Genomic DNA, 27344 nt, shown 5'->3' on the forward strand with positions numbered 1-27344 from the left:
CAGCCCTCCCAGTCGGAAGCTGGCAGGGGCTTGTTACAGATCAGAGCGTTGCTCCGGGCGGCGGGAAACCAGAATTCCGCTGTTTCTCAGTCGCGGAATAGGATCCACAGTCGATCCGTGGCAACGGACATAGTCCAGTCGGCGCACAGCCCGAGATCGCCCCCGAGGCGTGAGGGACGTGGAGACCGGCACGATCAGTACAGAAGAAATGAGCAGTATGATCACCGATTCGATCGTGATGATCGACGTCGAGTGCCAACCCCTCCCCCGAGGAGTGGGTCGTATGCGCCTCGACGGCAAGATGACAGACGCCCTCATAGTGTTGGGCAGAGGATTCCAGTTGACCCCAGGGACCCAGGCTTTGATGCGAGATCCATCCTCGTTCAAGGTTTGGTTGACAGGAACAGAGCTCATCTAGAAGGCCACAACAGAGATGCGCCTGCCAGCAGCAGAGTACATGCTTCGGGGCCGGAGTGTTTCAGTCGAGCCATCAGAGCCGCAGTGATTCCTCCCAACTTCAGGCTGGCGACTGGAGTCAGCAAGTTCACCGGTGAATCTAAGCCTGACACTTGGCTCGAAGATTACCGAGTGGCTGTACAGATTGGCGGTGGCAATGATGAGGTGGCCATGAAGCATTTGCCTCTCATGCTGGAGGGCTCAGCCAGAGCATGGCTGAATCTGTTGGCACCCAGCAGCATCTACACTTGGGAGGACCTTTCCCGAGTGTTTGTCACAACCTTTGAGGGAACATGCAAGCGACCTGCAGGCCTTACAGAGTTGCGGTCTTGCGTGCAGAAACCGAATGAAACGCTGAGGGATTACATCCAGAGATGGATCACACTGCATCACACAGTTGAGAATGTGCCAGACCATCAGGCTGTTTGTGCCTTTAAGGAAGGCGTTAAATACAAAGAATTGAATCTGAAGTTTGGTCGAACTGGAGAGATGTCTCTGAATCGGATGATGGAGATTGCCACCAAGTACGCCAATGGTGAAGACGAAGACCGACTCAGGAGCGGCAAGCTCAAGGCAGTCGCCCAAGAAACCGGAGGAAACTCCAGTCGGAAACAGAAGCGGAAGGCCGAGCCAGCCGCTCCTGGGGAGGCCCTGGCCGTAACCCAGGGAAACTTCAAGGGAAAACCCAAGGGCACCTGGAATCCCAAGAAAGTCAAGGATCAAGATGGGAATGATGTTTTGGATCTGCCATGTCACATCCACACCAAGAAAGATGAAGAGGGTAATTTTATTTACCCAAAGCATACCACTAGACAGTGCAGGCTCCTGATCCAGCAGTTTCAGGGCAAGCAGCCCAAAGATAAGGAAAAAGAGCCGGACAGGGTTGAGGACAAGGATGATAGTGACGATGGATACCCCCAAGTCAATTCCACCCTGATGATTTTTGCCGATGTCGAAAGCAAAAGTCGACTGAAAGTCATTAACCGTGAGGTGAATATGGTTGCTCCGGAAACACCCAGTTATCTGAAGTGGTCTCAGACTGCCATCACATTCGACAAGTCTGATCACCCAACGCACATTGCCACCCCTGGGAGGCAAGCTTTGGTGGTCGACCCAGTTGTCGAAGGCACTCGACTGACCAAAGTCCTGATGGATGGTGGCAGTGGCCTGAACATACTGTATGCTGAAACTTTGAAAGGAATGGGCATTCCGATGTCCAGACTCAGTACCAGTAACATGAGCTTCCACGGAGTCATTCCTGGGAAGAAAGCCGAATCACTCGGCCAGATTGCCCTTGATGTTGTTTTCGGTGATTCAAAGAATTACCGCAAGGAAAAGTTGACATTCGAGGTTGTGGACTTCCAAAGTGCTTATCATGTCATTTTGGGCAGGCCAGCTTATGCACGCTTCATGGCTCGACCATGTTACGTGTATCTCAAACTAAAGATGCCTGGCCCCAAATGTGTGACCACTGTTACGGGCAACCGAAAGAAAGCAGAAGAGTGTTTTCAGAAAGGCTCAAAGATCGCTGATGCTCAGATGGCAATGGTCGAGCTGCAAGAGTACCAAAAGACTGCCGATCCGAGTGAATTGCTACGAGCCAAGAAGCCTACTTCAGAATCAGCTTTTCAGTCGTCCGGTGAAACAAAGCCAGCCCACATTCACCCGACCGACCCTGATGCTGCCCCGACTCACATCTCAACGACGCTCGACTCCAAATAGGAAGAAGCGCTCGTCCAGCTCCTCCGTGAGAACTGGGACATCTTCGCATGGAAACCCTCTGACATGCCTGGAGTTCCCAGAGGGCTGGTTGAGCACCGTCGACGAGTCGACCCAAAATTCAAGCCTGTGAAGGAACATCTTCGACGCTCCGCCGTCCAGAAGAAGCAAGCCATTGGCGAGGAGGTGGCTCGGCTCTTAGCAGCCCAGTTCATCCGAGAGATTTACTACTCTGAATGGCTCGCCAATGTCATCATGGTCCCCAAGAAGGACAAGTCACTTCGCATGTGCATTGATTTCAAACATATCAATCGGGCCTGCCCGAAAGATCATTTTCCTCTCCCTCGCATCGACCAAATAGTCGACTCGACCGCGGGGTGCGAGAGGCTGTCTTTTCTAGATGCCTATTCCGGGTACCATCAGATTCGTCTGTATGGACCCGACGAGATCAAAACAGCTTTCATCACTCCATTCGGATGCTTCTGTTACGTCACCATGCCGTTCGGCCTCAAGAACGCCGGAGCCACGTTCATGAGAATGATTCAGAAGTGTTTACTCACTCAAATCAGTCGGAATGTGGAGGCATACATGGATGATATTGTGGTCAAGTCACGGAAAGGTTCCGACCTGCGGACTGACCTTGCTGAAACCTTTGCCAACCTCAGGAGGTATGATATCAAGCTCAATCCATCAAAGTGCACATTCGGAGTTCCAGGTGGAAAGTTACTCGGTTTTCTCGTTTCCGAACGGGGGATCGATGCCAATCCTGAAAAAGTTGGCACCATACTCCAAATGAAGCGTCCTATACGCGTGCACGATGTCCAAAAGCTTACAGGCTGCTTGGCCGCTCTAAGTCGATTCATTTCTCGTCTCGGTGAAAAGGCGTTGCCTCTTTACCGACTGGTGAAGAAGTCTAACAAGTTCGAGTGGACTCCAGAAGCTGGTGCAGCATTTGCAGAGCTCAAAGCTCTGCTCTCCACCCAGCCGGTGCTTGCTGCCCCAATCAGCAAAGAGCCTCTGCTGCTTTACATTGCAGCCACAGGACAAGTTGTCAGTACAGTACTTACGGTCGAGCGGGAAGAAGAAGGAAAGGCCTTCAGAGTTCAACGCCCAGTCTATTATGTGTCTAAAGTTTTGAGCCCTTCAAAACAAAGATACCCTAACTACCAGAAGCTTGTATATGGGATTTATATGACCACAAAGAAGGTTGCGCATTACTTCTCTGACCACTCCATTACAGTCGTCAGCGACGCCCCACTGTCAGAGATTCTGCATAACAGAGATGCAACTGGTCGAGTGGCCAAGTGGGCGATTGAACTCCTTCCCTTAGATATCAAGTTTGAAGCAAAGAAGGCTATCAAGTCCCAATCAATCGCAGATTTCATCGCCGAGTGGATTGAACAGCAACTTCCGACTCAAGTTCACTCGGAGCACTGGACCATGTTCTTCGATGGATCTAAGATGCTGAATGGTTCCGGTGCTGGGGTAGTATTAGTCTCCCCCCGAGGAGATAAGCTCAGATACGTTCTCCAGATTCACTTTGATTCCTCCAATAATGAAGCAGAATATGAAGCACTTTTATATGGGTTGCGCATGGCCATTTCACTCGGCGTCTGTCGCCTCATGGTCTATGGCGACTCAGATTTGGTGGTTAATCAGGTGATGAAGGAGTGGGACGTCAGAAGTCCGGCTATGACTGGTTACTGCAATGCAGTGAGAAAGCTAGAAAAGAAATTCGAGGGGTTGGAGCTTCATCACATCCCTCGACTGAAAAATCAGGCAGCTGACGATTTGGCAAAGATAGGCTCCAAAAGAGAAGCCATTCCCAGCAACGTGTTCCTGGAACACATTCACTCACCGTCAGTCCAAGAAGATCCTTTTACAGAAGAAGCCCCGCAGCCGAAAAGTGCCACAGATCTGACTGAAGTCGAAGTTCCTGCTGTGGTCGACCTAATCATGGAAGTCTTGGTAATCACTCCCGACTGGACGATACCGTACATCGCGTATATCCTAAGGAAAGAACTCCCGGAGGACGAGGAAGAGGCTCGACAGATCGTCCGACGATCCAAGGCCTTCACAGTCATAAAGGGACAGTTGTATAGAGAAAGCGCGACTGGAATCGGGCAGAAGTGCATAACACCAGAAGAGGGTCAGATAATCCTAGATGATATCCACTCGGGGACCTGTGGTCACCATGCGTCCTCTCGAACCATTGTGGCTAAAGCATACCGAGCGGGATTTTAATGGCCAAGAGCAAATGAGATGGCAAAAGAGATAGTCGACAAGTGTGGAGGGTGCCAGTTCTACTCCAACATGTCACACAAGCCTGCATCAGCCCTGAAGACCATTCCACTCGTCTGGCCCTTTGCTGTCTGGGGACTGGACATGGTTGGTCCACTAAGAACAGGCAGGAGTGGCTTCACTCATGTGCTTGTGGCAGTCGACAAATTTACCAAATGGATTGAAGCTAAGCCCATCAAGAATCTTGATGCTTGCACTGCTATCAGTTTCGTCAGAGGGCTAACATTCAGATATGGAGTCCCGCATAGCATCATCACTACAATGGGTCAAACTTTGATTCGGACAAATTCAGAGCTTTTTGCGCCTCTCAAGGCACACGAGTCGACTACGCATCGGTCGCCCATCCTCAGTCGAATGGACAAGCTGAGAGAGCAAATGGTCTGATTCTCAAAGGACTAAAGCCTCGACTAATGCGTGATCTCAAGCACGCGGCAGGTGCTTGGGTCGACGAGCTTCCGTCAGTTCTGTGGGGATTGAGGACCACCCCTAACCGGTCGACTGGAAGAACTCCATTCTTTTTGGTTTATGGAGCCGAAGCAGTTCTGCCGAGTGATCTCCTTCACAACGCACCCCGAGTCGAACTTTATACCGAAGATGAAGCAGAACAAGCCTGGCAAGACGCAGTCGACCTCCTAGAAGAAGAGAGGGAGATGGCCATGATCAGATCGACCATTTATCAGCAAGACTTGCGTCGATTCCACGCCAGGAATGTCAAGAGTCGAGCCTTCCAAGAAGGAGATTTGGTCCTCCGAGTGGATCAACAGAAACCACACAAGCTTGCTCCTACTTGGGAAGGCCCCTTCATCATCACCAGAGTCCTCCACAATGGAGCGTATCACCTCTACAATGTTGATCGCCAGATCGACGAGCCACGAGCTTGGAATGCGGAACTGCTCCGCCCCTTTTACACTTGAGTTCTCCCTTGGACGAGATGTAATAAGAAAAAATTTCTGCAGTTCATTTTTATCAAAGACAAGAGTGTTCCAATAATTGCTGTCACTTTTGTTTGCATACGAAATCCCCCAGTGGGTGACTTAGCTGCGAATCCGTTTCGCCTAAGTTTGAAAAATCCTACCGAGTGGAGAGCCAGACTCCCACTCGGGGGCTTAGCTGCGGTCCAGTACTCGCCTAAGTTCTCCCACTTAGAGACTTAGCTGCAGTCAGGCACTCGCCTAACTTTGAAAAAATCCTACCGGGTGGAGAGCAATCCTCCCACTCGGGGGCTTAGCTGCAGTCCAATACTCACCTAAGTTCTCCCACTTAGAGACTTAGCTGCAGTCAGACACTCTCCTAAGTTTGAAAAAATCCTACCGAGTGGAGAGCAATCCTCCCACTCGGGGGCTTAACTGCAGTCCAGTACTCGCCTAAGTTCTCCCACTTAGAGACTTCGCTGCAGTCAGACACTCGCCTAAGTTTGAAAAAATCCTACCGAGTGGAGAGCAATCCTCCCACTCGGGGGCTTAGCTGCAGTCCAGTACTCGCCTAAGTTCTCCCACTTGGAGACTTAGCTGCAGTCAGACACTCGCCTAAGTTTGAAAAAATCCTACCGAGTGGAGAGCAATCCTCCCACTCGGGGGCTTAGCTGCAGTCCAGTACTCGCCTAAGTTCTCCCACTTGGAGACTTAGCTTCAGTCAGACACTCGCCTAAGTTTGCAAAAATCCTACCGAGTGGAGAGCAATCCTCCCACTCGGGGGCTTAGCTGCGGTCCAGTACTCGCCTAAGTTCTCCCACTTAGAGACTTAGCTGCAGTCAGACACTCGCCTAAGTTTGAAAAAATCCTACCGAGTGGAGAGGAATCCTCCCACTCAGAGGCTTAGCTGCAACCCAGCGCTCGCCTAAGTGTTTAAAAAATCCTACCGAGTGGAGAGCAATCCTCCCACTCGGGGCTTAGCTGCAGCCCAGCGCTCGCCTAAGTGTTTAAAAAATCCTACCGAGTGAAGAGCAAACCTCCCACTCGGGGGCTTAGCTGCAGCCCAGCGCTCGCCTAAGTGTTTAAAAAATCCTACCGAGTGGAGAGCAATCCTCCCACTCGGGGGCTTAGCTGCAGCCCAACGCTCGCCTAATTGTTTAAAAAATCCTATCGAGTGGAGAGCAATCCTCCCACTCGGGGGCTTAGCTGCAGCCCAGCGCTCGCCTAAGTGTTTAAAAAATCCTACCGAGTGGAGAGCAAACCTCCCACTCGGGGGCTTAGCTGCAGCCCAGCGCTCGCCTAAGTGTTTAAAAATCCTACCGAGTGAGAGCAAACCTCCCACTCGGGGGCTTAGCTGCAGCCCAGTGCTCGCCTAAGTGTTTAAAAATCCTATCGAGTGAGAGAAAACCTCCCACTCGGGGACTTAGCTGCGGCCCAGTGCTCGCCTAAGTACAGACACAACCCAATCTGCAAGGACGACGAGGCGCAAGTCGACTGCTACCTTCTCCTTCGGAGTTGCGCCGCAAATACAAGGTTATTCCGAGTGAAGATCAAGTTCCACTCGACGAATCAAACTATGAAGATATTCAACGAGAAATCAAGTTCAGATAAAGCCTAAGAGGTCCCAGGCCCCAGATCAAAGTACTCGAGCCCTCGGCTCGGCGGAGTTTAACGGTTACAAATCCACTCGGCATTCCGAGACAAATTTAAAGTGAAGCATAAAAGTTTTTCATTCCTCAGGAGGAGGACTGGAAGGGGCGACGAACTCGTCCAAGTCGATCCCGTCGGCAATACGTGTGGCAGCGGCAATGAAAGTCTCCATGAAGTCTTGAAAGCTGTGCTTCCTGGTATTGGCAACTTAGATGGTGGCCAGCTTTTCTTCTCGCGTCTCCTTGCAATGGACGCGGACCAGAGACAGAGCGACATCAGCACCACATCTAGCAGAAGATTTCTTCCATTCCGCCACTCGACCTGGGACTTTATTAAGTCGAGCCATCAGGGACTCGAGGTCATTCTGAAGTGTCGTCCCAGGCCAGAGTGATGTGTCGATCTGCGACATCGCAACTTTCAGCCGAGCCAGATAGTCAACAACGCTGGCAGTACGAGACTCCAGACGGAGCACGTTCATTGCAGCCTCGTCCTTCACAAGAGAATTAGCAGGGTCCAAGCCTGGCTCCACTCGACTGGTCTCCTCTTCAAAGTTCTAACAGAATTCTGCAAACACGATTCAAGAGTAAGACAGTGGCCCTACACAGGCTTGGTAACTGCAAGACAGTCGGGGCAGAGTAATTACCTTCGAGCATGACGAACAGCTTCTTGGCGAGACCACCGAGATAAGCCTCCAGATCGTTCCTCTTCCCCGCCAACTCACCCGCCTTGTCGTGCAGAGCCACGTTGTCGTTCTTCAGTCGGCTGACCTCTTGATTGGCTATCTCGAGAGCAGCTTTTAGTCTGGAGTTCTCCTGCTCAAGAGTTCCGACCGAAGCCATTTTCTCTTCAGCAAGCCTCGTTTTGTCCAATACCTGCTTCTGTGCCTCTGCAAGATCTTGATCCTTCTTCTTCAGAGCTTCCTCCAGTTTATCTACGGCACATCGAGTGAAGCCAACATCAAGAATGGCCAAAAAAGAAAAGTCACTCGCCAAGAATGGAGAACCTCACCAGCCATACCTTTGGCTTCTTCTTGCGCCTTCTTTAAGTTCTCTTGAGCAAGCTTCAAGTTAAGGTTGAGCTGGATCTGCTGATTCTCCAACTCAGTATAGCGAGCTACAAGTTCGCAGGATTTCTGTAAAAAGAAAAATCAGTCGCCAGACGTCCAAGATGAGTTGCTTCCGAGTAACTAAGAGACAATGGTGACGTTTCTAAGACCACAGCCGAATCAAAAACATTCGACAGTAGACTCGGGGACTACACCCAGTGGGTGCACTCAGCGTGCCCCCACTAAAAAAAAGTCGACTGCCCGCAGTCGATCGGATACAGTTCCATTCGGCATGGCCTGACCAGACCGAGTGAAGAAATACAGCTACAGCAACACAATATAGAGACTACAGTCGACTGCCAGCAGTCCACCGTAGTCTCGGGGACTACACCCAGTGGGTGCACTTAGCGTGCCCCCACTCGTCCAAGAATTGACAGACACACCCAGTGGGTGTACAAATACAAAGATCTTCGGAAAAGAGATTCTTCAAACAGCATATCGTAACAGACCAAGTGTTGAGTCGACTGACCTGGACGTTACTCTGAAGAGCCGAACTTGCGTCATAAGCTGCTTGGCTGGCCTCCCGAGCCACCTTCACTTGCTCCATCATGATCCCCACCTGGCATATACCCTCTCTTGCAGCAGCCACTTGGTCCTCAGGGGCGGGGTACACGGCAAAAAGCGAAGGCGGATCTGCAGTCGACGTCGAGGGCCGCACACTGGTCAGAGGAATGGCGAAAGTCACAGAAGCCCGAGTGGTGTCACCACCATCCCGGGCTACGGCTTCAGATGCCGGAGCAGATTGGGGGGTCTTGTCAGCCGACTCCCTCCTGTTCCTCCTCACTCTCAGCGGCTCGTTGTCGTCGTCATCCGGGAGGTCGATAACATGAGGAGGAGCTACAAGGAAAAATTTCAATCGACCAGAGTTGCAATAAATGTCCAGTCGACTGAAAGCAGAACATTAGTAATCGTACCAGGGTTGGAGGTAACAGCATCCTCCATCTCTTGGTCGTCGTCCTTGGCGGAGATCTCAGAAGTAGCAGCGCTGCAAATCTCGAAAGTCAGTCAGTTGGCTCAATGAATCGACCAAGGATCTGTCCACGGTCGACAAAGGAAAACAAGTTTTATTGTTACCCAGAAATGGTAGGGACAGCCATCTTCATCTTGGGCAGAGCCTTGGGCGGCTTGGACGGCGTCGCACGTGGGTGCTTGGGAGCCTTTCCAGTCGGCGTAGAAGAAGAGGTCCGAGGGTGTTTCGACGACTGCCCAACAGGAGCAGCCGCCTTGCCACGTTCCCGCACTGGATCGCGTGTGAGCTTGGATTGCCTCTCTGGGCGGGGGGGGGGGGGGGGTTCAACCTCCTCCTCCTCCTCTTCACTGGAGTCGACGGCGTTGTCTCCCTCTCCTTCACCGTCGGACTCCCACTCGCCTCCGCTCTCACCTCCGCTCGCCTCCCCTTCCTCAGTCGGCTCCTGTGCCCCGTTGGGCGTCGAGTACATCTCAGTAGTCGCCTGGAAAACAACAGACGAGACAAAAGTCAATCGACCAACTCAAAGAAGACCAATGAAGAAAACAAGATCTCAGTCGGGAGCATAAAGACATACCCGGTCCACGTCATACGAATTGTCGAGTGGAATTACCCTCCTGGCTCCTCGGGGGTTGTCTTTGTTCCCCGTGATGCTCGACAGCCACCCCTCCAGCATCTCGTCAGTGACCTCCTCCGGGTGGATCCGAGTGGTGTCGTCGTGACCCGAGTACAGCCACATTGGGTGGTCACGAGCCTGGAGTGGTTGGATGCGCCTCCCGAGGAAGACCTCCAGCAAGTCCATACCAGTCACGCCCTCACGGACAAGCTCAACCACTCGACCAGCCAGGACTTTGACTTGGGCCTTTTCCTCCGGCGTCACTTTCAGAGAAGCAGGTTTTTCAGCTCGGTCGAGAGAGAAAGGGGGAAGACCAGTCGACTGTCCTGGGGTCGCCTGGTCTTGACAGTAAAACTAGGTCGCCTGCCAACCGCGGACCGACTCCGGGAAAGTGATAGATGGAAAACAACTCTTTCCCCTCGTCTGGATCGCCAGGCCCCCGCACAACTGGATCACCTGCGTCCTTTCGTCACTCGACTTGGCCTTCTTGACCGATTGAGAACGGCAGGTAAAGATGTGCTTAAAGAGTCCCCAATGGGGGCGGCAACCCAAGAAACCCTCACACATGGAAATGAAAGCGGCAAGATATACGATGGAGTTGGGAGTGAAGTGGTGGAGCCGCGCTTCGAAGAAGTTGAGAAAGCTCCGGAAAAAAGGATGGGGCGGCAGAGAAAACCCGCGGTCGATATGGGTGGCTAGGGGCACACACTCACCGTCGCAAGGCTGAGGTTCGATCTCTTTCCCCGGGAGACGTGCAGCTTCGTGGGGAATGACTCCCCCCTCGACCATGTCGTCGAGATCCTCTTGCCGGATCACCGACGGCATCCAGTCGCCCTGGATCTAGCCGCGGGGCAGAGCAGACCTTGAAGAAGATCCACCCCGAGCAGACCTCTTCCCTTTCCCCTGCGCCGCCGCCTTCTTCGCGCGCTCCAGAGCGGATGTCTTATGCTTTGCCATCGTCGCCGGCAAATCTCGCACGAGCCTGCGGCGCTAGGGTGAGAGCGGAGGTGGCGGAGGAACTTGCGAAGGGAGAGAGGAAGAAGAGAGCAAAGTGTTTGGAAACCCCGAGCCGGCATCTTATAAGGGGCCGCTCCCGAGTGGCTGACTGGTAGGCCCAGGCTATCCAGTCAAATCCTGCAGCAGACGCACGCACAGTACGTGGCGAAAAAGGTGGCGCGGAAATCGAGGAGCTTCTGCTTTATCGCTTCCGATTACTGCGGCCGCTCCCGTCCCGCGTGCTTCCCGAAATCCGAATCCCGCGACATCCGCGGGCTGCAGAACAACTTGTCAAAACAGAAGACCCCGCTCGCGCCGACGCTCGGTATGTCACAAGTAAAGAAACTCACTCGACGAAAGGCCTGGAATGGATCAAGGCGACTGAAAGAGGTTGATGACGCCATCCGTGACGATTGACCCAAAACGAGGCACTCATGTAGCCCAAAGAACCAGTCGGGAAGATCTCCAACTCTTTCCCCACTCTAACCTCGATCCATTCAGGGGCTAATGATGAAGACATGTACCTAGGGTAGGGGCACGGACCTGTCCAAAGAGCCCTACCAAAGGACATCCCTAGAAGAAGTCACCTTTCAATCGACTTGAAGGTATCCACTCGACGGGTTCAAGACACTCGACCAAGAAGCTATCACTCGACCATGAAGCTAACCACTCGACTGCCAGGAGACCTAAAGTCACTCCGCAGGCAAACGGTCGGCTATTAAGTAGTCTTTATGGTCATTATAGCACTTTATTAGGGGCGTTACCAGTAACGCCCAATCTTAAATGTACCTTAAACCCTGCATTACTGAGGGCAGGAGAGGGCCGGCGAACTCGATATAAGCCACCCCCCTCCTCAGTATGAAGGGTTCGCACCCCTGTTATTCACACACGCATAATTCAATCGACCGCCTCCGGGCACAGAGATGTAGGGCTGTTACTTCCTCCGAGAAGGGCCTGAACTCGTCATCCTCGTGTGCTTACAACTCCTCCATAGCTAAGATCTAGCCTCTCCATACACACCCCCTACATCACTGTCAGAGTTAGAACCACGACAGGTAGCCCCACACTCAATTTAATTCCTTGACACGCGGTTCCATGTGATGCATGTCCAATCAAAGGAGAACTAGAAGCACATGCACTGGCTGGGTAGCATGGTGTGATGCTAGTGGGAGTAGGGATGGAAATGGGTACCCATTACCGTGCAGCCCGCGGGTAAAAATCCTATTAGGGCACGGGTATGAGACAAAAAGTTACCCATTGGTACTTAAATGGGAAAATATCATACCCATCAGGTAGCGAAGGTATGGGTATGGGATCGTATAACCCATGCCCGCGTACCCATGTACTCGTCTAAATATTGACAGGTGGGTTTCCTTTAATATCCTAACATATCAACTTTCTCCCCTAATCGCACTAGGTACAAACTCTAATGTCCAGTCAAATTATCTCTATAATTTTTCATGATTGTGTGAAATTAAAGTGTATGAGTATGTGTTGCTATTTATGATTATTTGTTGCTTTATCGCTAAGTTTTTTTTGTTTATGAGAATGTGTTGTTGTTACAATATGTTGTTGCACATTGTTGTTTAAAATGCGTTGCTATCACTAATTTATGATTCTATGTTGCTTTTTACAAGTATTTTCTGCTCAACTTGATGTGTTATAAACGTGGGTACTTTTACCCGCGGGTACACATACCCTGATGGGTGATGGTTGTGAGAAAAAGTTGTATCCTTAACGGGTATGGTTATGGGTAATAGATAAGTTCATGGTGGACGGGTAAGGATATGAGATAGCTCCATCCATACCCATACTCTACGGGTGTCATCCCTAAGTGGGAGTACTAGTACGCTCCCGTTTAACAGCTCACGAGCTGCTGGCACTGGTAGAAAACAAGGCTTCCATACGCCCCCATTAGTCCCCAAAACAATCGAACCGCGACCAAAGGGGTCTTTAGTCGCGGTTCGGGAGAAGACCCGCGACCAACTACCTGGGCCCAGCGCGCTCGGTCGACAGCTGGCGGACGGGAGGGGCTTTAGTCCCGGTTGGCGTGGCCAACCGGGACTAAAGGTCCCAGAAGGCCTTTAGTCGTAGTTGGCCAGGCCAACCGGGACTAAAGCCCATCCAGCTGGCGGACGGGAGGGGCTTTAGTCCCGGTTGGCCTGGCCAACCGCGACTAAAGGCCCATCCCTATATATACTCAGCTCACTTCACTTCACTCGGCTCACTTCACAATTTTCAGAAGGTGGTGGTGGGGTGGTGGTGGGTTTGCTTTTGGTTTCTCCTATGCACACAAGGTGTTTGATGAAATGCCCGAGAGCCTGAAACAAGCCACACTTGAGCTTTCTCATTTATTTTTCCTCCGCGATCGCGGTTAGCAACTCGAACCTTTCATGTGTCATTGAGAAAATACGCATGTGTGTAGTTCATTGTTTAATTTGTATTATTTCTAGCTAGTTAGTTTAACAAATGCATGATGGTTAATTATATACTTTATATAATAATAATGCGGATGAATCGGCAATGGATGTACGGTTCCCGACTCTCCGGCGAGTTCACTACGGGTTTGAAAGATTTCCTCGTAGTGGCAAATGCGAACAAGCAGCAAGGTTTTATTATCTGTCCATGTGCTGTCTGTAAGAATGAGAAGGGTTACTCCTCCTCAAGAAGAGTTCACATGGACCTGCTTAAGCATGGTTTCATGCCAAGCTATTATTGTTGGACCAAGCATGGAGAAAGAGGGGTTAGAATGGAAGAAGATGAAGAAGGGGATGATATCGATGACAACTATTGTGATCTTTTCGGTGATACTTTCATGGAGGATGATGCTGAAGGTGTGGAAGGGTTAGGTGAAGGTGAAGAAGAGGCACATGATGAGCCCGCTGATGATCTTGGTCGGACCATTGCTGATGCATGGAGACGCTGTGAAACTGACAAGGAGAGGGAGAATTTGGATCGCATGTTAGAGGATCACAAAAAGTCGTTGTATCCAGGATGCGATAATAGTCTGAAAAAGCTGGGCTGCACACTGGATTTGCTAAAATGGAAGGCACAGGAAGGTGTAGGTGACTCATCATTTGAAAATTTGCTGAAAATATTGAAGAATATGTTGCCGAAGAATAATGAGTTGCCCGCCAGTACGTACGAAGCAAAGAAGGTTGTCTGCCCTCTAGGTTTAGAGGTTCAGAAGATACATGCATGCATTAATGACTGCATCCTCTACCGCGGTGAATACGAGAATTTGAATGAATGCCCTGTATGCACTGCATTGCGTTATAAGATCAGAGGCGATGACCCTGGTGACGATGTTGAGGGCGAGAAACCCAGGAAGAGGGTTCCCGCCAAGGTGATGTGGTATTCTCCTATAATACCACGGGTGAAACGTCTGTTCATGAACGAAAAGCATGCCAAGTTGTTGCGATGGCACAAAGAGGACCGTTTGTCCGACGGGCAGTCGAGACACACCGCTGATGGAACGCAATGGAGAAAGATCGACAGAGTTTTCAAAGATTTTGCAGCTGACGCAAGGAACTTAAGATTTGGTCTAAATACTGATGGCATTAATCCTTTTGGCGAGCAGAGCTCCAACCATAGCACCTGGCCCGTGACTCTATGCATCTACAACCTTCCTCCTTGGTTGTGCATGAAGCGGAAGTTCATTATGATGCCAATTCTCATCCAAGGCCCTAAGCAACCCGGTAACGACATCGATGTGTACCTAAGGCCATTAGTTGAAGAACTTTTACAGTTGTGGGCGAAACCTGGTGTACGTGTCTGGGATGAGCACAAAGGAGAGGAATTTGACCTACGAGCGTTGCTTTTTGTAACCATCAACGATTGGCCTGCTCTCAGTAACCTTTCGGGACAGAAAAATAAGGGATACAATGCATGCACGCACTACTTACATGAGACTGAAAGTGTACGTTTGGTTAATTGTAAGAAGAACGTGTACCTGGGTCATCGTCGATTTCTTCCCCGAAATCATAACGTAAGAAAGAAAGGCAAGCATTTCAACAGGAAGGCAGATCACCGGCCGAAGCCTGCGGAACGTACTGGTGCTGAGATATTTGATATGGTCAAGGATTTGAAAGTCATCTTTGGAAAGGGTCCTGGCGGACAATCAGTTCCGCGGGGAGTTGACGGGCACGCAGCCATGTGGAAGAAGAAATCTATATTTTGGGAGCTAGAATATTGGAAAGTCCTAGATGTCCGCTCTGCAATCGACGTGATGCATGTTACGAAGAATATTTGCGTGAACCTGCTAAGCTTCTTGGGCGTGTATGGGAAGACAAATGATACAAAGGAAGCACGGCAGGACCAGCAACTTTTGAAAGACCCAGATGACCGGCATCCGGAATGGTTTCAAGGTCGTGCCAGCTACGCTCTTACCAAAGAAGAGAAGGTCATTTTTTTGAATGCCTAAGCAGTATGAAGGTCCCGTCTGGCTTCTCGTCGAATATAAAGGGAATAATAAACATGCCGGAGAAAAAGTTCCAAAACCTGAAGTCTCACGACTGCCACGTGATTATGACACAATTGCTTCCGATTGCTTTGGGGGGGCTCCTACCGGAAAATGTTCGAGTAGCCATTGTGAAGCTATGTGCATTCCTCAATGCAATCTCTCAGAAGGTAATCAATCCAGAAGATCTACCACGGTTACAGAACGATGTGGTCCAATGCCTTGTCAGTTTCGAGTTGGTGTTCCCACCATCCTTCTTCAATATTATGACGCACCTCCTGGTCCACCTAGTCGAAGAGATTTCCATTCTCGGTCCTGTATTTCTACACAATATGTTCCCCTTTGAGAGGTTCATGGGAGTATTAAAGAAATATGTTCGTAACCGTGCTAGGCCAGAAGGAAGCATCTCCAAGGGCCATCAAAATGAGGAGGTAATTGAGTTCTGTATTGACTATGTTCCTAACCTTAAGCCGATTGGTATTCCTCAATCGCGGCACGAGGGGAGACTAAGTGGAAAAGGCAAGATCGGAAGGGATACCACGATATGTATGGACGGTCATTCTATGACTGAAGCACACCACACAGTTCTACAAAATTCCAGCTTGGTGGCTCCGTACTTCGAGCAATACAAGAATATTTTACGCTCGGACAACCCGGGGAAGCCTGAATCCTGGATTAGAAAGGCCCACATGGAGACTTTCGGCAGTTGGTTGCGAAAACATTTAATGAATGACAATGATGTTGGAGATCAGCTGTACTTGTTGGCCAAGAAACCATCTTCGACTATAACGACTTTCCAAGGGTACGAGATAAATGGGAATACATTTTACACCATCGCCCAAGATAAAAAGAGCACCAACCAAAACAGTGGTGTCCGCTTTGATGCAGCAACCGAGAATGGGCAAAAGGTCACATATTATGGTTACATAGAGGAGATATGGGAACTTGACTATGGACCCTCCTTTAAGGTCCCTTTGTTCCGGTGCAAATGGTTCAAGCTAACAGGAGGTGGGGTAAAGGTGGACGAGCAATACGGAATGACAATGGTGGATTTCAACAATCTTGGTTACCTTGACGAACCATTCGTCCTTGCCAAAGATGTCGCTCAGGTTTTTTATTTGAAGGACATGAGTAGCAAACCGAGGAAACGGAAAGATAAGAAAACGATCAGTACATCATGCGATGATCCAAAGCGCCACATTGTTCTTTCAGGGAAAAGAAACATCGTGGGAGTGGAGGACAAGACAGACATGTCAGAAGATTATAATATGTTTGGTGAAATTCCGCCCTTCAAAGTGAACACTGACCCAAGCATTAAGTTAAATGATGAGGATGCTCCATGGATACGGCACAATCGTAAGCAAGCAGGGACGTACAAGGGAAGAATTGATGTGTAATAATTTATTGTACCAAACTTTGTATTTGGTCGATGAACTGAATGATGTATCAAACCTTTTGTCAAACCTTCAAGGGATTTTAAAATGAATTAGTTTTATTTTTCTGATTTTTTTGATATATAATTGTATTTTTAAGATTTTAAAATGTCAGAAGATTTTAAAAAAGGAAAAAGGAAGAAAGGAAGAAAAAAAAGAAGAAAAACAAGAAAAAGGAAGAAACAAACAGAAGAAAAAAACAGAAGAAAAAAGGAAGAAAAAAACAGAAGAAAAACAAGAATTTAAAATGAATTAGTTTTATTTTCTGATTTTTTTGATATATAATTGTATTTTTAAGATTTTAAAATGAATTAGAAACAAAATAATATAAACTTTAATAAAATAAAATAATTATCATAATGTGGCGCAGAAAATAAAGAATATGCCACCTACTGGGCCACCACGGCCTGAATACGACTAGAAACCCATTAATGGGCCAGGATTCAGGCCCGCAGAAGGCCCAGTAGGCCCACGGGCTCATAGTAACAGAATAGGCCCGTAAGCCTGCATTCGAGAGGAGCTCGAAGTGGTGAGCGCAGCCGCGCTTATAAACCACTGTCGAAGCCTCTCGGCTAGCGAGGTGGGACTAAACATCCCACCGCACCGCGCCAATTCAGCACAGACCCTTTAGTCCCGGCTGGGGAGGCGGACCGCGACTAAAGGGTACTCTTTAGTCGCGGTTGTTGTCCCCAACCGCGACTAAAGGGTCTTTCTGCGCGGGAAAGGAAGCGGCGCCAAAACCCTTTAGTCCCGGTTGGGGAGAGGGACCGCGACTAAAGGGTACCTTTAGTCGCGGTCCTCCTCCCCAACCGCGACTAAAGGTGCGTCTATATATACTGCACTTAGCAGTTTAGCCGCGGCATTCTCCTCTGTCTCCCCAACGCCGATCGACGCTGACGCCGACGCCCCCGTCGCCGACGCCGACGCCGAAGCCCTGCCCCGACGCCGACGCCGAAGCCATGCCCCGACGCCGACGCCGAAGCCCTGCGCGCCGCCGCCCCCGTCCCCAGTGAGCGCCGCCTCCGCCCGTGCCTGCCCTTGCTCGCCGCCCGTGCCCTGCGCGCGCCCTTGCCCGCCGCCCTGCCGCCCGCCGCCCGACGCCCTGCCGCCCGCCGCCCGATGCCCTGCCGCCCTCCGCCCGCCGCCCGCCGCCCGCCGCCCTGCCTGCCGTCCTCCGCCTCCCCAGAAGAAAAAACAAAAAAAAAAGGAGGAAGAAGAAAAGAAAGAAGAAAAAAAGGAAGAAGAAAAAACAAGAAAGAAAAAGGAAGAAGAAAAAAATGAAAACCAAATAAAAACCAAATGAAAACCAAAAGAAAGAAGAAAGAAAAAGGAAGAAGAAAAAAAGAAGAAGAAAGGAAGAAGAAGAAAGAAAGTAAAAAGAAAAAGGAAAGAAGAAGAAAGAAAGAATAGAAAGGAAGAAGAAGAAAGGAAGAAGAAGAAAGAAAGAAGAAGAAAGAAAGAAAAAAGAAAAAGGAAGAAGAAGAAAGAAAGAAGAAAGGAAGAAGAAGAAAGGAAGAAGAAGAAAGAAAGAAGAAGAAAGGAAGAAGAAGAAAGAAAGAAGAAGAAAGGAAAAAGGAAGAAGAAAAAACTCAAGAAAAACAAAAGAAAACAAAAAAACAGAAGAAAAACAAAGGAAGAAGAAAAAAACAAAAGAAAACAAAAAAACAAACAGAAGAAAAAAACAAAAAAAAGGAGGAAGAAGAAAAGAAAGAAGAAAAAAAGGAAGAAGAAAAAACAAGAAAGAAAAAGGAAGAAGAAGTGGGCTAAGGATTTTTTGACGACACCGTCCCAAGCCGAGCTGAATATGCCTGACGACTATGGACATGAACTTCGTAGGCAAGCAAAAATATTGAAGGAGGAAGAAAGTAAAAAAAGCGGGAAACAAGTTGACCAGCTCGGGATGCAGAAGAAACAATCGATCCCCCCGCTCATAGTGAAAGCCGGTCCGGAAGAGGACCCCGAGATCATAGCAGCTGCGGCAGCACTTGGATTGACTGTAGCGGCTGCCATGAAACAAGCGTCCGAGATGGGTTTGACTGTTCGTGCCTTCTTAGACCTTGAGGATGCGCCTGTAGGTGAGATAACATTACAATATGTGCGGAAGGGGCCTCTCGTCGAGCCTGAGAAGGAAAATAGTCTACCAACACAAATGCGAAATCTGCTACGTTGGTACAAGCAATTCATAACATGGGCCGACAAAGAATATGTTTATGCGGATGTTACACATGAGCATCACATCAAACGGTACTCTGTAGAAGTTCATATGAGTGAATTATTCCAGCTGTTCAATCTGCGCGCCCTCGACAAATCTATGCTGAGTTGCTACGTTCTGTAAGTGATTTATTTCTACCTCATCTCGTTCTTCATTGCCTGCACTATATATATATATTGTCCTAACTATATTGTTGCGTACGCTATTATGCAGATTGAAGATTTGGGAATGCAAAATAAGAAACATCCATGATGTTGGGTTCATTGACCCACATATCGTTAATGGACATGTGTTAGAACATCACCACAAAGACATGGAGAAAGACCTGTACAAGTTTCTTAGAAAGCATCAACTCAAAAGTCATATTCTATTTCCTTACCATTTTGGGTGAGTGTTTCTCTCTTGTGCCCATTCTATTTTGTTTACTCCATGCATGGTATGTCTAATCGATGAGTTATGCATGACTGTGCATGTAACATGTCCGTAGGTTCCACTGGATTCTGCTAAATATTGAACTTCACACCTCCACAGTTCTAATCATGGACTCTAAGGATTCGGATCCAAAGCGTTGGGCCGACATGAGAAAAATGCTGCAAAAGTAATTATTTTCAATCATTTGAGCTCTATATCGATCGGTCTCTTCATTTCCTAATATCAACTAACTAATAAATCCCTTATTCATTTAATTTTCTTTGCCCTGTAGGGTTTGGAGACGGTTCTCAGAAGAAACTATCGGTGAATTCAAACATGAGCTAGATTTCAGAAAGTTAGTTAATGTGGATAAGCAGCCATCGGGGATCGATCTATGTGGATACTATGTTTGTGAGAACATCCGGAGACAAACCACTAAGCGGAAGGCATCAGCTAGCGTGCGGAAAGCGACGGATAACTTGCGGAGGAGGCTTAGTCCAGAAGCTCGCTTCCGACCAATTCAAGAAGAATTAGCAGGATTTTTCATGAGGGAAGTCATCAATCCTAAAGGACAACACTATACCGAGGACGAAGAAATTTATATGCATACCCGAGATTGAAACTTGTTCGAAGTTGTATATGGTCATCCATCCTAATTGTGTATGGAAACTTGTTCGAAGTTGTATATGGTCACCCGAGATTGAATATATATTATATATTCCTCTTGAATTCTTCTTGTTTGAAATTTCATATGCATGTATATAGAAGCGTAGAATATGTGTACTGAAACTTCATCAAAAATAAAATAAAACACAAAATAAAATATAAAACAAATAAAACACTACAAATTAAAAAGAAACCAGGTTTAGGGGGGCTAAAACCCTAAACCTGCGGAGGAGGCCTTTAGTCCCGGTTGGCCACGAGAGCCGGGACTAAAGGTCCTCGGGCCCGACGGACCACGGGCGCCCACGTGGCGGGCCTTTGGTCCCGGTCAGCCACAAGAACCGGGACTAAAGACTTTTGTCGCGGTCCGTAAGAGCCGCGGCTAAAGGGGGGGGGGGGTCTTTAGTCGCGCTTATTTAGTCCCGGTTGCACAGCCGGGACTAAAGGCTGTTGCGAACCGGGACTAAAGGGCTTTTTTCTACAAGTGTGGCAAACGACCGGAAATTGATTATGCTTCGGAAGACAAACCAAAAAGGCGAGGAGACTGAGAAAGAGAAGCGCTTTCGCTCTTGGCAGCCTGATCGATGGAGGGGCCTAATAAAAACGGACGCGCTGCCTCCTCCAAGGGTTTAATAAACTCAAGCGAGAGTACAACAAAAGTCTCATGTGGAACGTGGATTTTTGACTCTGAGAGCATATGCTCTCTAATGAACAGTAAAATCAAAATAAATTTTAAAAAATTTGAATCTTTTTAAGATGTTTATATTAGTGTAGCAAGTGTGCTTGACAATTTTCATGCCATATGGGATAGCAGTGCTTCGTCGGTGAAAAAAACAAAATTAAGTGTAACATTTGACATTTGACTTTTTTTGCACAAGTTAAAATGCTTAAGTTTTTCACCCATAAATTTGCATGTACCACTTGGGTGTGACAATGAACACATCCATTTTTTTCAAAAAAAATTAACATTTGTTAAAATCATTTTTAGCACGCAGAAGTATGTGCTCCCTAGAGCCAAATTAAATATCCGTCTCCTGTCTTACTACTCACCAAATTATAACAGAAATCGAAATTTTCAATTTACACTAGTAGAAAACAGGGCTTTGGTCCAGGCCGGGTCAGCCCATTAGTCCCGGTTCAGTCTAGAACCGGGACCAATGTGGGCATTGGTCCCGATTCGTGAGACCAGGGGGCCGGCCGGGCCACGTGGGCCATTGGTCCTGGTTCATCTGGACCTTTTGGTCCCGATTGGTGGGATGAACCGGGACCAATGGGCCTCGCTCCTGGCCCACCACCATTGGTCCCGGTTGGTGGCTTGAACCGGGACCAAAGGCTACCCTTTAGTCACAGCTCATGTCACCAACCGGGACCAATGAGGTGCCTATATATACCCCCTCGCGCAAGAACAGAGCACAATGCTCTATTTTTTCTAGCCGAGGGGGAGAGGGCTTTGTAGTGCTCTAGCTCACCTCCTATGCACATGAGGTGTTCGATGGAATGCCCGAGCCACACTACTTAAGCTTTCTCCTCTCGAAGCTCGACCTCCAAACTCCATTTTCCTCGAGATTTGTCTAGATTTAGCGGTCTGTCACGCCCCGTCCCCGTCTTCACCGCCGTCGATCACCCGCGCCGATCTCATCACCGACACCACCGTGGTGAGCCTCTTGTTCTTATCTTCTTTCTGAAAGGAAAAATATTCTTACTTGTATGTTTAGATAGATACTTGTATCATTTTCTTACATTTGTTATTGCATCTTATATAGTGCGATGGTTTTGGTATCCGCCCCCGTCGGCCCTCGTCCTGTCTATGATCCGGATGTGGTATGTATATTATCTTTATAACTATTGGTTCATTTATTGTTTATGAAAATTATGCCAACCAACGTGACATAGATTTTATTTATCTAGGATGTATGTGAATCGGAAATGCCAACCGACCCTATTGTCGAGAGGTTAAATTTAGTTGAAGAAGAAAACAATTTGTTGAAGGAAAAAATAAAAAAATTGAGGAGGAGAAGATGATATTGGAGTTGCATGTTGCGGATGTCGTCGATGATCACAAGATCAAGATGGATGCAATGCGCTTGAAGATTAGAAAGATTAGAAAATATGCCATTCATACCGAGGCTTGGTATCATTATGCCGTTGGATCAATTGTTACCTTGGTTGCGATTATGATCGCATTTGTTTTCGCATTGAAATGTTTTACATAGTTTCAATGTATGGTTTAATTAATTAGATGCTCTGGAGAGCTATATGTTGTTAGATGAGAACTATGTATGCACTTTGGTTTTAATGTGATGATGAACTTCTATTAATTTGGACACTTAATTATATATAATGCACGCAGATGAACCGGCAATGGATGTACGGTGACAGACACACCCGCGAGTACATTAAGGGCGTGCGTGAGTTTCTCGATGCGGCTGAGGCAAACAAGCAGAATGGTTTTATGTATTGTCCATGCACTAAATGTGGGAATACGAGGTCTTACTCTAACCGGAAAATCCTTCATTCCCACCTGCTTTACAAGGGTTTCATGCCACACTATAATGTTTGGACGAGGCACGGAGAAATAGGGGTTATGATGGAAGACGGCGAAGAAGAAGAGTATGATGACAACTATGTGCCCCCTGAATACGGTGATGCTGCAACGGGGGGAGCTGGTGAAGATCAAGAGGAACCAGACGATGTGCCCAATGATGCTGCCATGGGTGAAGCTGCTGAAGATCAAGAGGAACCAGACGATGTGCCCGATGATGATGATCTCCGCCGGGTCATTGTCGATGCAAGGACGCAATGCATTAGTCAAAAGGATAAGCTGAAGTTCGATCGCATGTTAGAGGATCACAAAAGAGGGTTATACCCCAATTGCGAAGATGGCAACACAAAGCTCGGTACCGTACTGGAATTGCTGCAGTGGAAGGCAGAGTATGCTGTGGCTGACAAAAGATTTGAGAAGCTACTGAAAATATTGAAGAAGAAGCTTCCAAAGGATAACGAATTCCCCGACAGTACATACGCAGCAAAGAAGGTCGTATGCCCTCTAGGATTGGAGGTGGAGAAGATACATGCATGCCCTAATGACTGCATCCTCTACCGCGGTGCATACAAGGATCTGAACACATGCCCGGTATGCGGTGCATTGCGGTATAAGATTAGACGAGATGACCCTGGTGATGTTGACGGCGAGCCCCCCAGGAAGAGGGTTCCTGCGAAGGTGATGTGGTATGCTCCTATAGTACCACGGTTGAAACGTCTGTTCAAAAACGAAGAGCATGCCAAGTTGATGCGATGGCACAGTGAGAACCGAAAGAAAGATGGGAAGTTGAGAGCACCCGCTGACGGGTCGCAGTGGAGAAAAATCGAGAGAAAGTACTGGGATGAGTTTGCAAAGGACCCAAGGAATGTATGGTTTGCTTTAAGCGCGGATGGCATTAATCCTTTTGGGGAGCAGAGCAGCAATCACAGCACCTGGCCCGTGACTCTATGTATGTATAACCTTCCTCCTTGGATGTGCATGAAGCGGAAGTTTATTATGATGCCAGTTCTCATCCAAGGCCCTAAGCAACCCGGCAACGACATTGATGTGTACCTAAGGCCATTAGTTGAAGAATTTTTACAGCTTTGGAATGGAAACGGTGTACGTACGTGGGATGAGCACAAACAGGAGGAGTTTAACCTTAAGGCGTTGCTGTTCGTGACCATCAACGATTGGCCCGCTCTCAATAACCTTTCAGGACAGACAAACAAAGGATACCACGCATCCACGCACTGTTTGGATGACACTGAAAGTATATACCTGGACAAATGCAGGAAGAATGTGTACCTGGGCCATCGTCGATTTCTTCCGACCAACCATCAATGTTGAAAGAAAGGCAAGCATTTCAAAGGCGAGGCAGATCACCGGAAGAAGCCCGCATGCGCACCGGTGATCACCGGAAGATTGACTCAAAAATCAATTTTTATAGTAAAGTTATTCATAAACTAGTGATTCACACAAATTTTAAAAAAATCAAATTTAAACTATTCAAATTTTAAAACTAATGGCACTAACAGAAAGTTTATAATTTTTGTGACCTAAAATAAAAAAGAAAACACTACAAAACTATAAGTATTTAGTTCTAAGTAGAAACAAAAAAACAAAAAAACAAAAAAGTGCCACCTACTGGGCCCCCACGGCCTCAATACGACTAGAAACCCTACCATGGGCCAGGATTCAGGCCCGCGGGAGGCCCAGTAGGCCAACAGCCACAGATTGCAGTGTTAGGCCCGAAAGCCTGCTTTAGAGAGGAGCTCGAGAGGGAAGGCGCACCGCACCTTATAAACAGGTGCGCCTCCCTCTCAACTAGCGAGGTGGGACTAAATATTTAGGTTCGGGGCAGCACAGGCCTTTGGTCCCGGTTGGTGGCACCAACCGGGACTAAACACTGGTAGAAAAAGGGCCTATAGTCCCGCTTCGTAAGGGCCTTTAGTCCCGGTTCCTGAACCGGGACTAAAGTGTCGGTACTAATACCTCCCACCTTTAGTCCCGGTTCAATCCAGAACCGGGACTAAAGCCCATCCACGTGGGCAGTTTGCAGAGCCCAGTCAGGAGACCCTTTGGTCCCGGTTGGTGGCACCAACCGGGACCAATAGGCATCCATGCGTCAGCATTTCTGTGGCTAGGGTTTTTGTTTTTTTTTTGAAAGGGGGGGGGTTGGGGGTTTTGGGGGGTTAATTTAGGTGTTTCATATATTGTGTTAGCTAGCTATAATTAATATAGAGAAGTGTCCTCTCTTATGTCCGTGCTTGGTCGACGCTACATACTATACATACGTATAGAGAGGACTAGACACGCTGGCTAGCTAGTAAAGCAAACGAAGGAAACAGAAGATCGTCATGAACATATATGCATACAGAGAGAAGTGATATCGACCACCTCTCCTTCTCCGAGAGATTGGTCGAACAACAAGTTCTCGTATATCTATCTGACAGTACCGGCTACATATATACAGTAATTATCTCTTACAAATATAATCATACGGACTCAGGTTTAACATAGAATTCTCCGTCTTCAGGGATCACGTGGTCAAGAAAGAATGCCGCCAATTCCTCTTGAATTTCTCACATGCGAGCTGGTGCTAGGAGTTCATCCCGCTTCCGAAACATCTAATTTGAAGAAGGGGGTCAATACATATATATATATGAATGAATGAAACTCAACACAAATGATGGTAATAAAATAAAATTGTGAATATTGTTATTTACGTACTTCATATTGTTCGTTAGAGTACCCGCTCCGCTCACATGTCGTGTGGCGGATGGACTCGCAGATGTAGTATCCACAGAAATCATTCCCTTGTTCCTGCCACAACCACTTTACAAGAAATAGAGGTCAATCAAACTGATAAGCAAGAATGCTAAATGGTATTGATGAAACTAGCGCTTGAATCACTAGGAGATGCGCGAAACATGCTACTATAGTACTTACTTTCGGGTGTCTAAATTCCAGCTCCTTCGGCAGTCCCGGAACTTTTTTGGTGAATTTTCTCCAAACCCTGCCGGACAAAGAAAACAATTACTTGATATCAGGAAATGAACAAAGTTGCTGATATGGTGGATAATGATCGATTTAACTTACTTCTTGAGGATTTCAGTCATGTCTGCATAGTCCTCGGGATCTTTTCGTCTTGAGTCTAAGACGGTTACTAGTCCCTGCTCAAGCTTAATCTCTAGGAGAATATAGTGGAAACTGCACACGCATGCATAACTCATGAATTACATTACTATAACCTTGACTAATATATAAGGGAAACCGAATACGCACAAGACAGTAACACTCACTTGAAGTTGTAAGGAAAGAGTATTATATCTTTGTTTTGATTTATTACGAACGATTGTAGCATGTTGGCCTCGGTAACTGCGGCATGAAGTTTAACCTCAGTTGCATCTATGAGATATGTGTTAATGAACCCAATATCACCGACTTGTCTTTTCTTCAATTCGACGATCTTCAATCTGCATAATATAGTGAGGATGATTATAAATACATGCAATGAAAGAGCTAAGCTATATAGAGAAACTTAATGACAGAAGTAGTACTACTTACAGAGAGTAGCAGGCGATCGTTGTTTCATCGAGGGCCAATTGATTGAAAAACTGATAGAACTCCTCAAATGGAACAGGCAACAGATCAATTCCAACGAGGTCATGCTCCTTTTTAACTCTCACATACAAAGTACTCCTCCCCCCAGAGTCTCTGCAGATTTTCAAGTACCAATCATGCAATCTTCGCATCATCGTTGATAGAGATCTTTCATCTTTGACGAGAGGCTTCCCGTACTCGTATCTTTGCATCCGCATGTCCATGGGTTCATAATGTACTTCGTCGGGCAGGTAATCTGCAAGATTATTATAACCGGGCACCATCCTCGGGTCATTAGCGACGTTGTGGCTAGGCACCTTGAGCGGGGGGCATGATTGCTTCGCTTGTTTGCCGAGCTGGGCAATTTGTTTCCCAGCTCGTTGTTTTTTCAGCCTTTCATCACTGATAGTAGTTCCCGACCGCTCCGCTTCGGCAAATTCCTTTCCAATAATGCGGTCATAGTTTCCTTTGGCGGATCAGACTTTGGTGGTTTTGTCAGGGCAGCCAGAGTGCGCTTCACTTTCACCCCATCTACCTTCTCCTCCGGAGGTGGATGTTGCTTTGCTTTCACCCCTTCAAAGAATTTCCTCACTTCTTCTCGCGCGATCTCGGCGTTCTCCTCCTGGGTCCTCTCGTATGGTAACTTCTCTGGAGTCTTCAGAGAAGGACCGAATCTGTATGTCCTCCCGCCTCTGGTTGTACTGCTAGACGCCAACCGAGCAGACGAAGCGGTTGTCTTCTTTACTTGCTTAAGAGGCGGAGGAGAAGGACTACGACCCGCCGGAGCAGCTGGAGCGGCGGCAGGTCTCTTCTGCCCTTGCTGACGAGGCGGAGAAGGAGGAGGTTGGCTGCTCGGGCGCGTCGGCGCAGGCGGAGACGGAGGCGGAGTGCCGCCACGCGCCGGAGAAGGAGCCGGCCGAGGGCCCTGATCGTCACTCGCCGGAGGAGGAGGCGGTGGAGGAGGCGGAGTGCCCTGACTCGCCGGAGGAGGAGGAGGAGGCGGAGGCGTCCAGTTCGGAAGGTTGATGAGCTCCTTCCGCCATAGGCATGGAGTCTTCAGAGCAGACCCCAGCCGAGTCTCCCCTTCACCGGTAGGGTGGTCAAGCTAGAGGTCCTCAAATCCCTCCGTTATCTCATCCACCATCACCCTAGCATATCCTTCTGGAATCGGCATGCAGTGAAAAATTGCGCCGGGTTCAGTAGGATAAACAGAGCCAACAGCCGCCTTGACCTTCAAATTCATCCATTGCGTCATAAGGTGGCAATTTTGAGACTCCGTTATAGCATCCACAGGATAGCTGGCAGGAGCCATCAAGGC

The 27344-nt window shown here is 48.2% G+C and overlaps 1 protein-coding gene and 1 pseudogene across 1 annotated transcript; both read left to right on the forward strand.

Moving 5' to 3' along the window:
- The first annotated feature begins 13233 nt into the window (after window positions 1-13233).
- On the forward strand, window positions 13234-18391 carry LOC147963527 (uncharacterized; annotated as a pseudogene).
- A 371-nt stretch (window positions 18392-18762) lies between these two features.
- Window positions 18763-19856, forward strand: LOC125516089 (uncharacterized). Its single transcript, XM_087529609.1, has 4 exons — window positions 18763-18944; window positions 19039-19212; window positions 19313-19423; window positions 19529-19856. Exons 1-4 carry the CDS (start codon window positions 18763-18765, stop codon window positions 19854-19856), a joined length of 795 nt encoding a protein of 264 aa, XP_087385735.1.
- The last annotated feature ends 7488 nt before the right edge of the window (window positions 19857-27344 follow it).

This window comes from Triticum urartu, chromosome 6A (assembly GCF_056163025.1).
Source record: "Triticum urartu cultivar PI428250 chromosome 6A, HENAU_Tu73, whole genome shotgun sequence".
In the NCBI taxonomy this organism is placed as follows: Eukaryota; Viridiplantae; Streptophyta; class Magnoliopsida; order Poales; family Poaceae; genus Triticum; species Triticum urartu.

Bases quoted from the DNA above. Each gene is read 5' to 3' on its own strand.
- LOC125516089 (XM_087529609.1), top strand. From the start codon at position 18,763: ATGCGAAATCTGCTACGTTGGTACAAGCAATTCATAACATGGGCCGAC. The intron at 18,945-19,038 runs GTAAGTGATTTA...GCTATTATGCAG, and splicing joins ATGCTGAGTTGCTACGTTCT to ATTGAAGATTTGGGAATGCA. The intron at 19,213-19,312 runs GTGAGTGTTTCT...ACATGTCCGTAG, and splicing joins CTATTTCCTTACCATTTTGG to GTTCCACTGGATTCTGCTAA.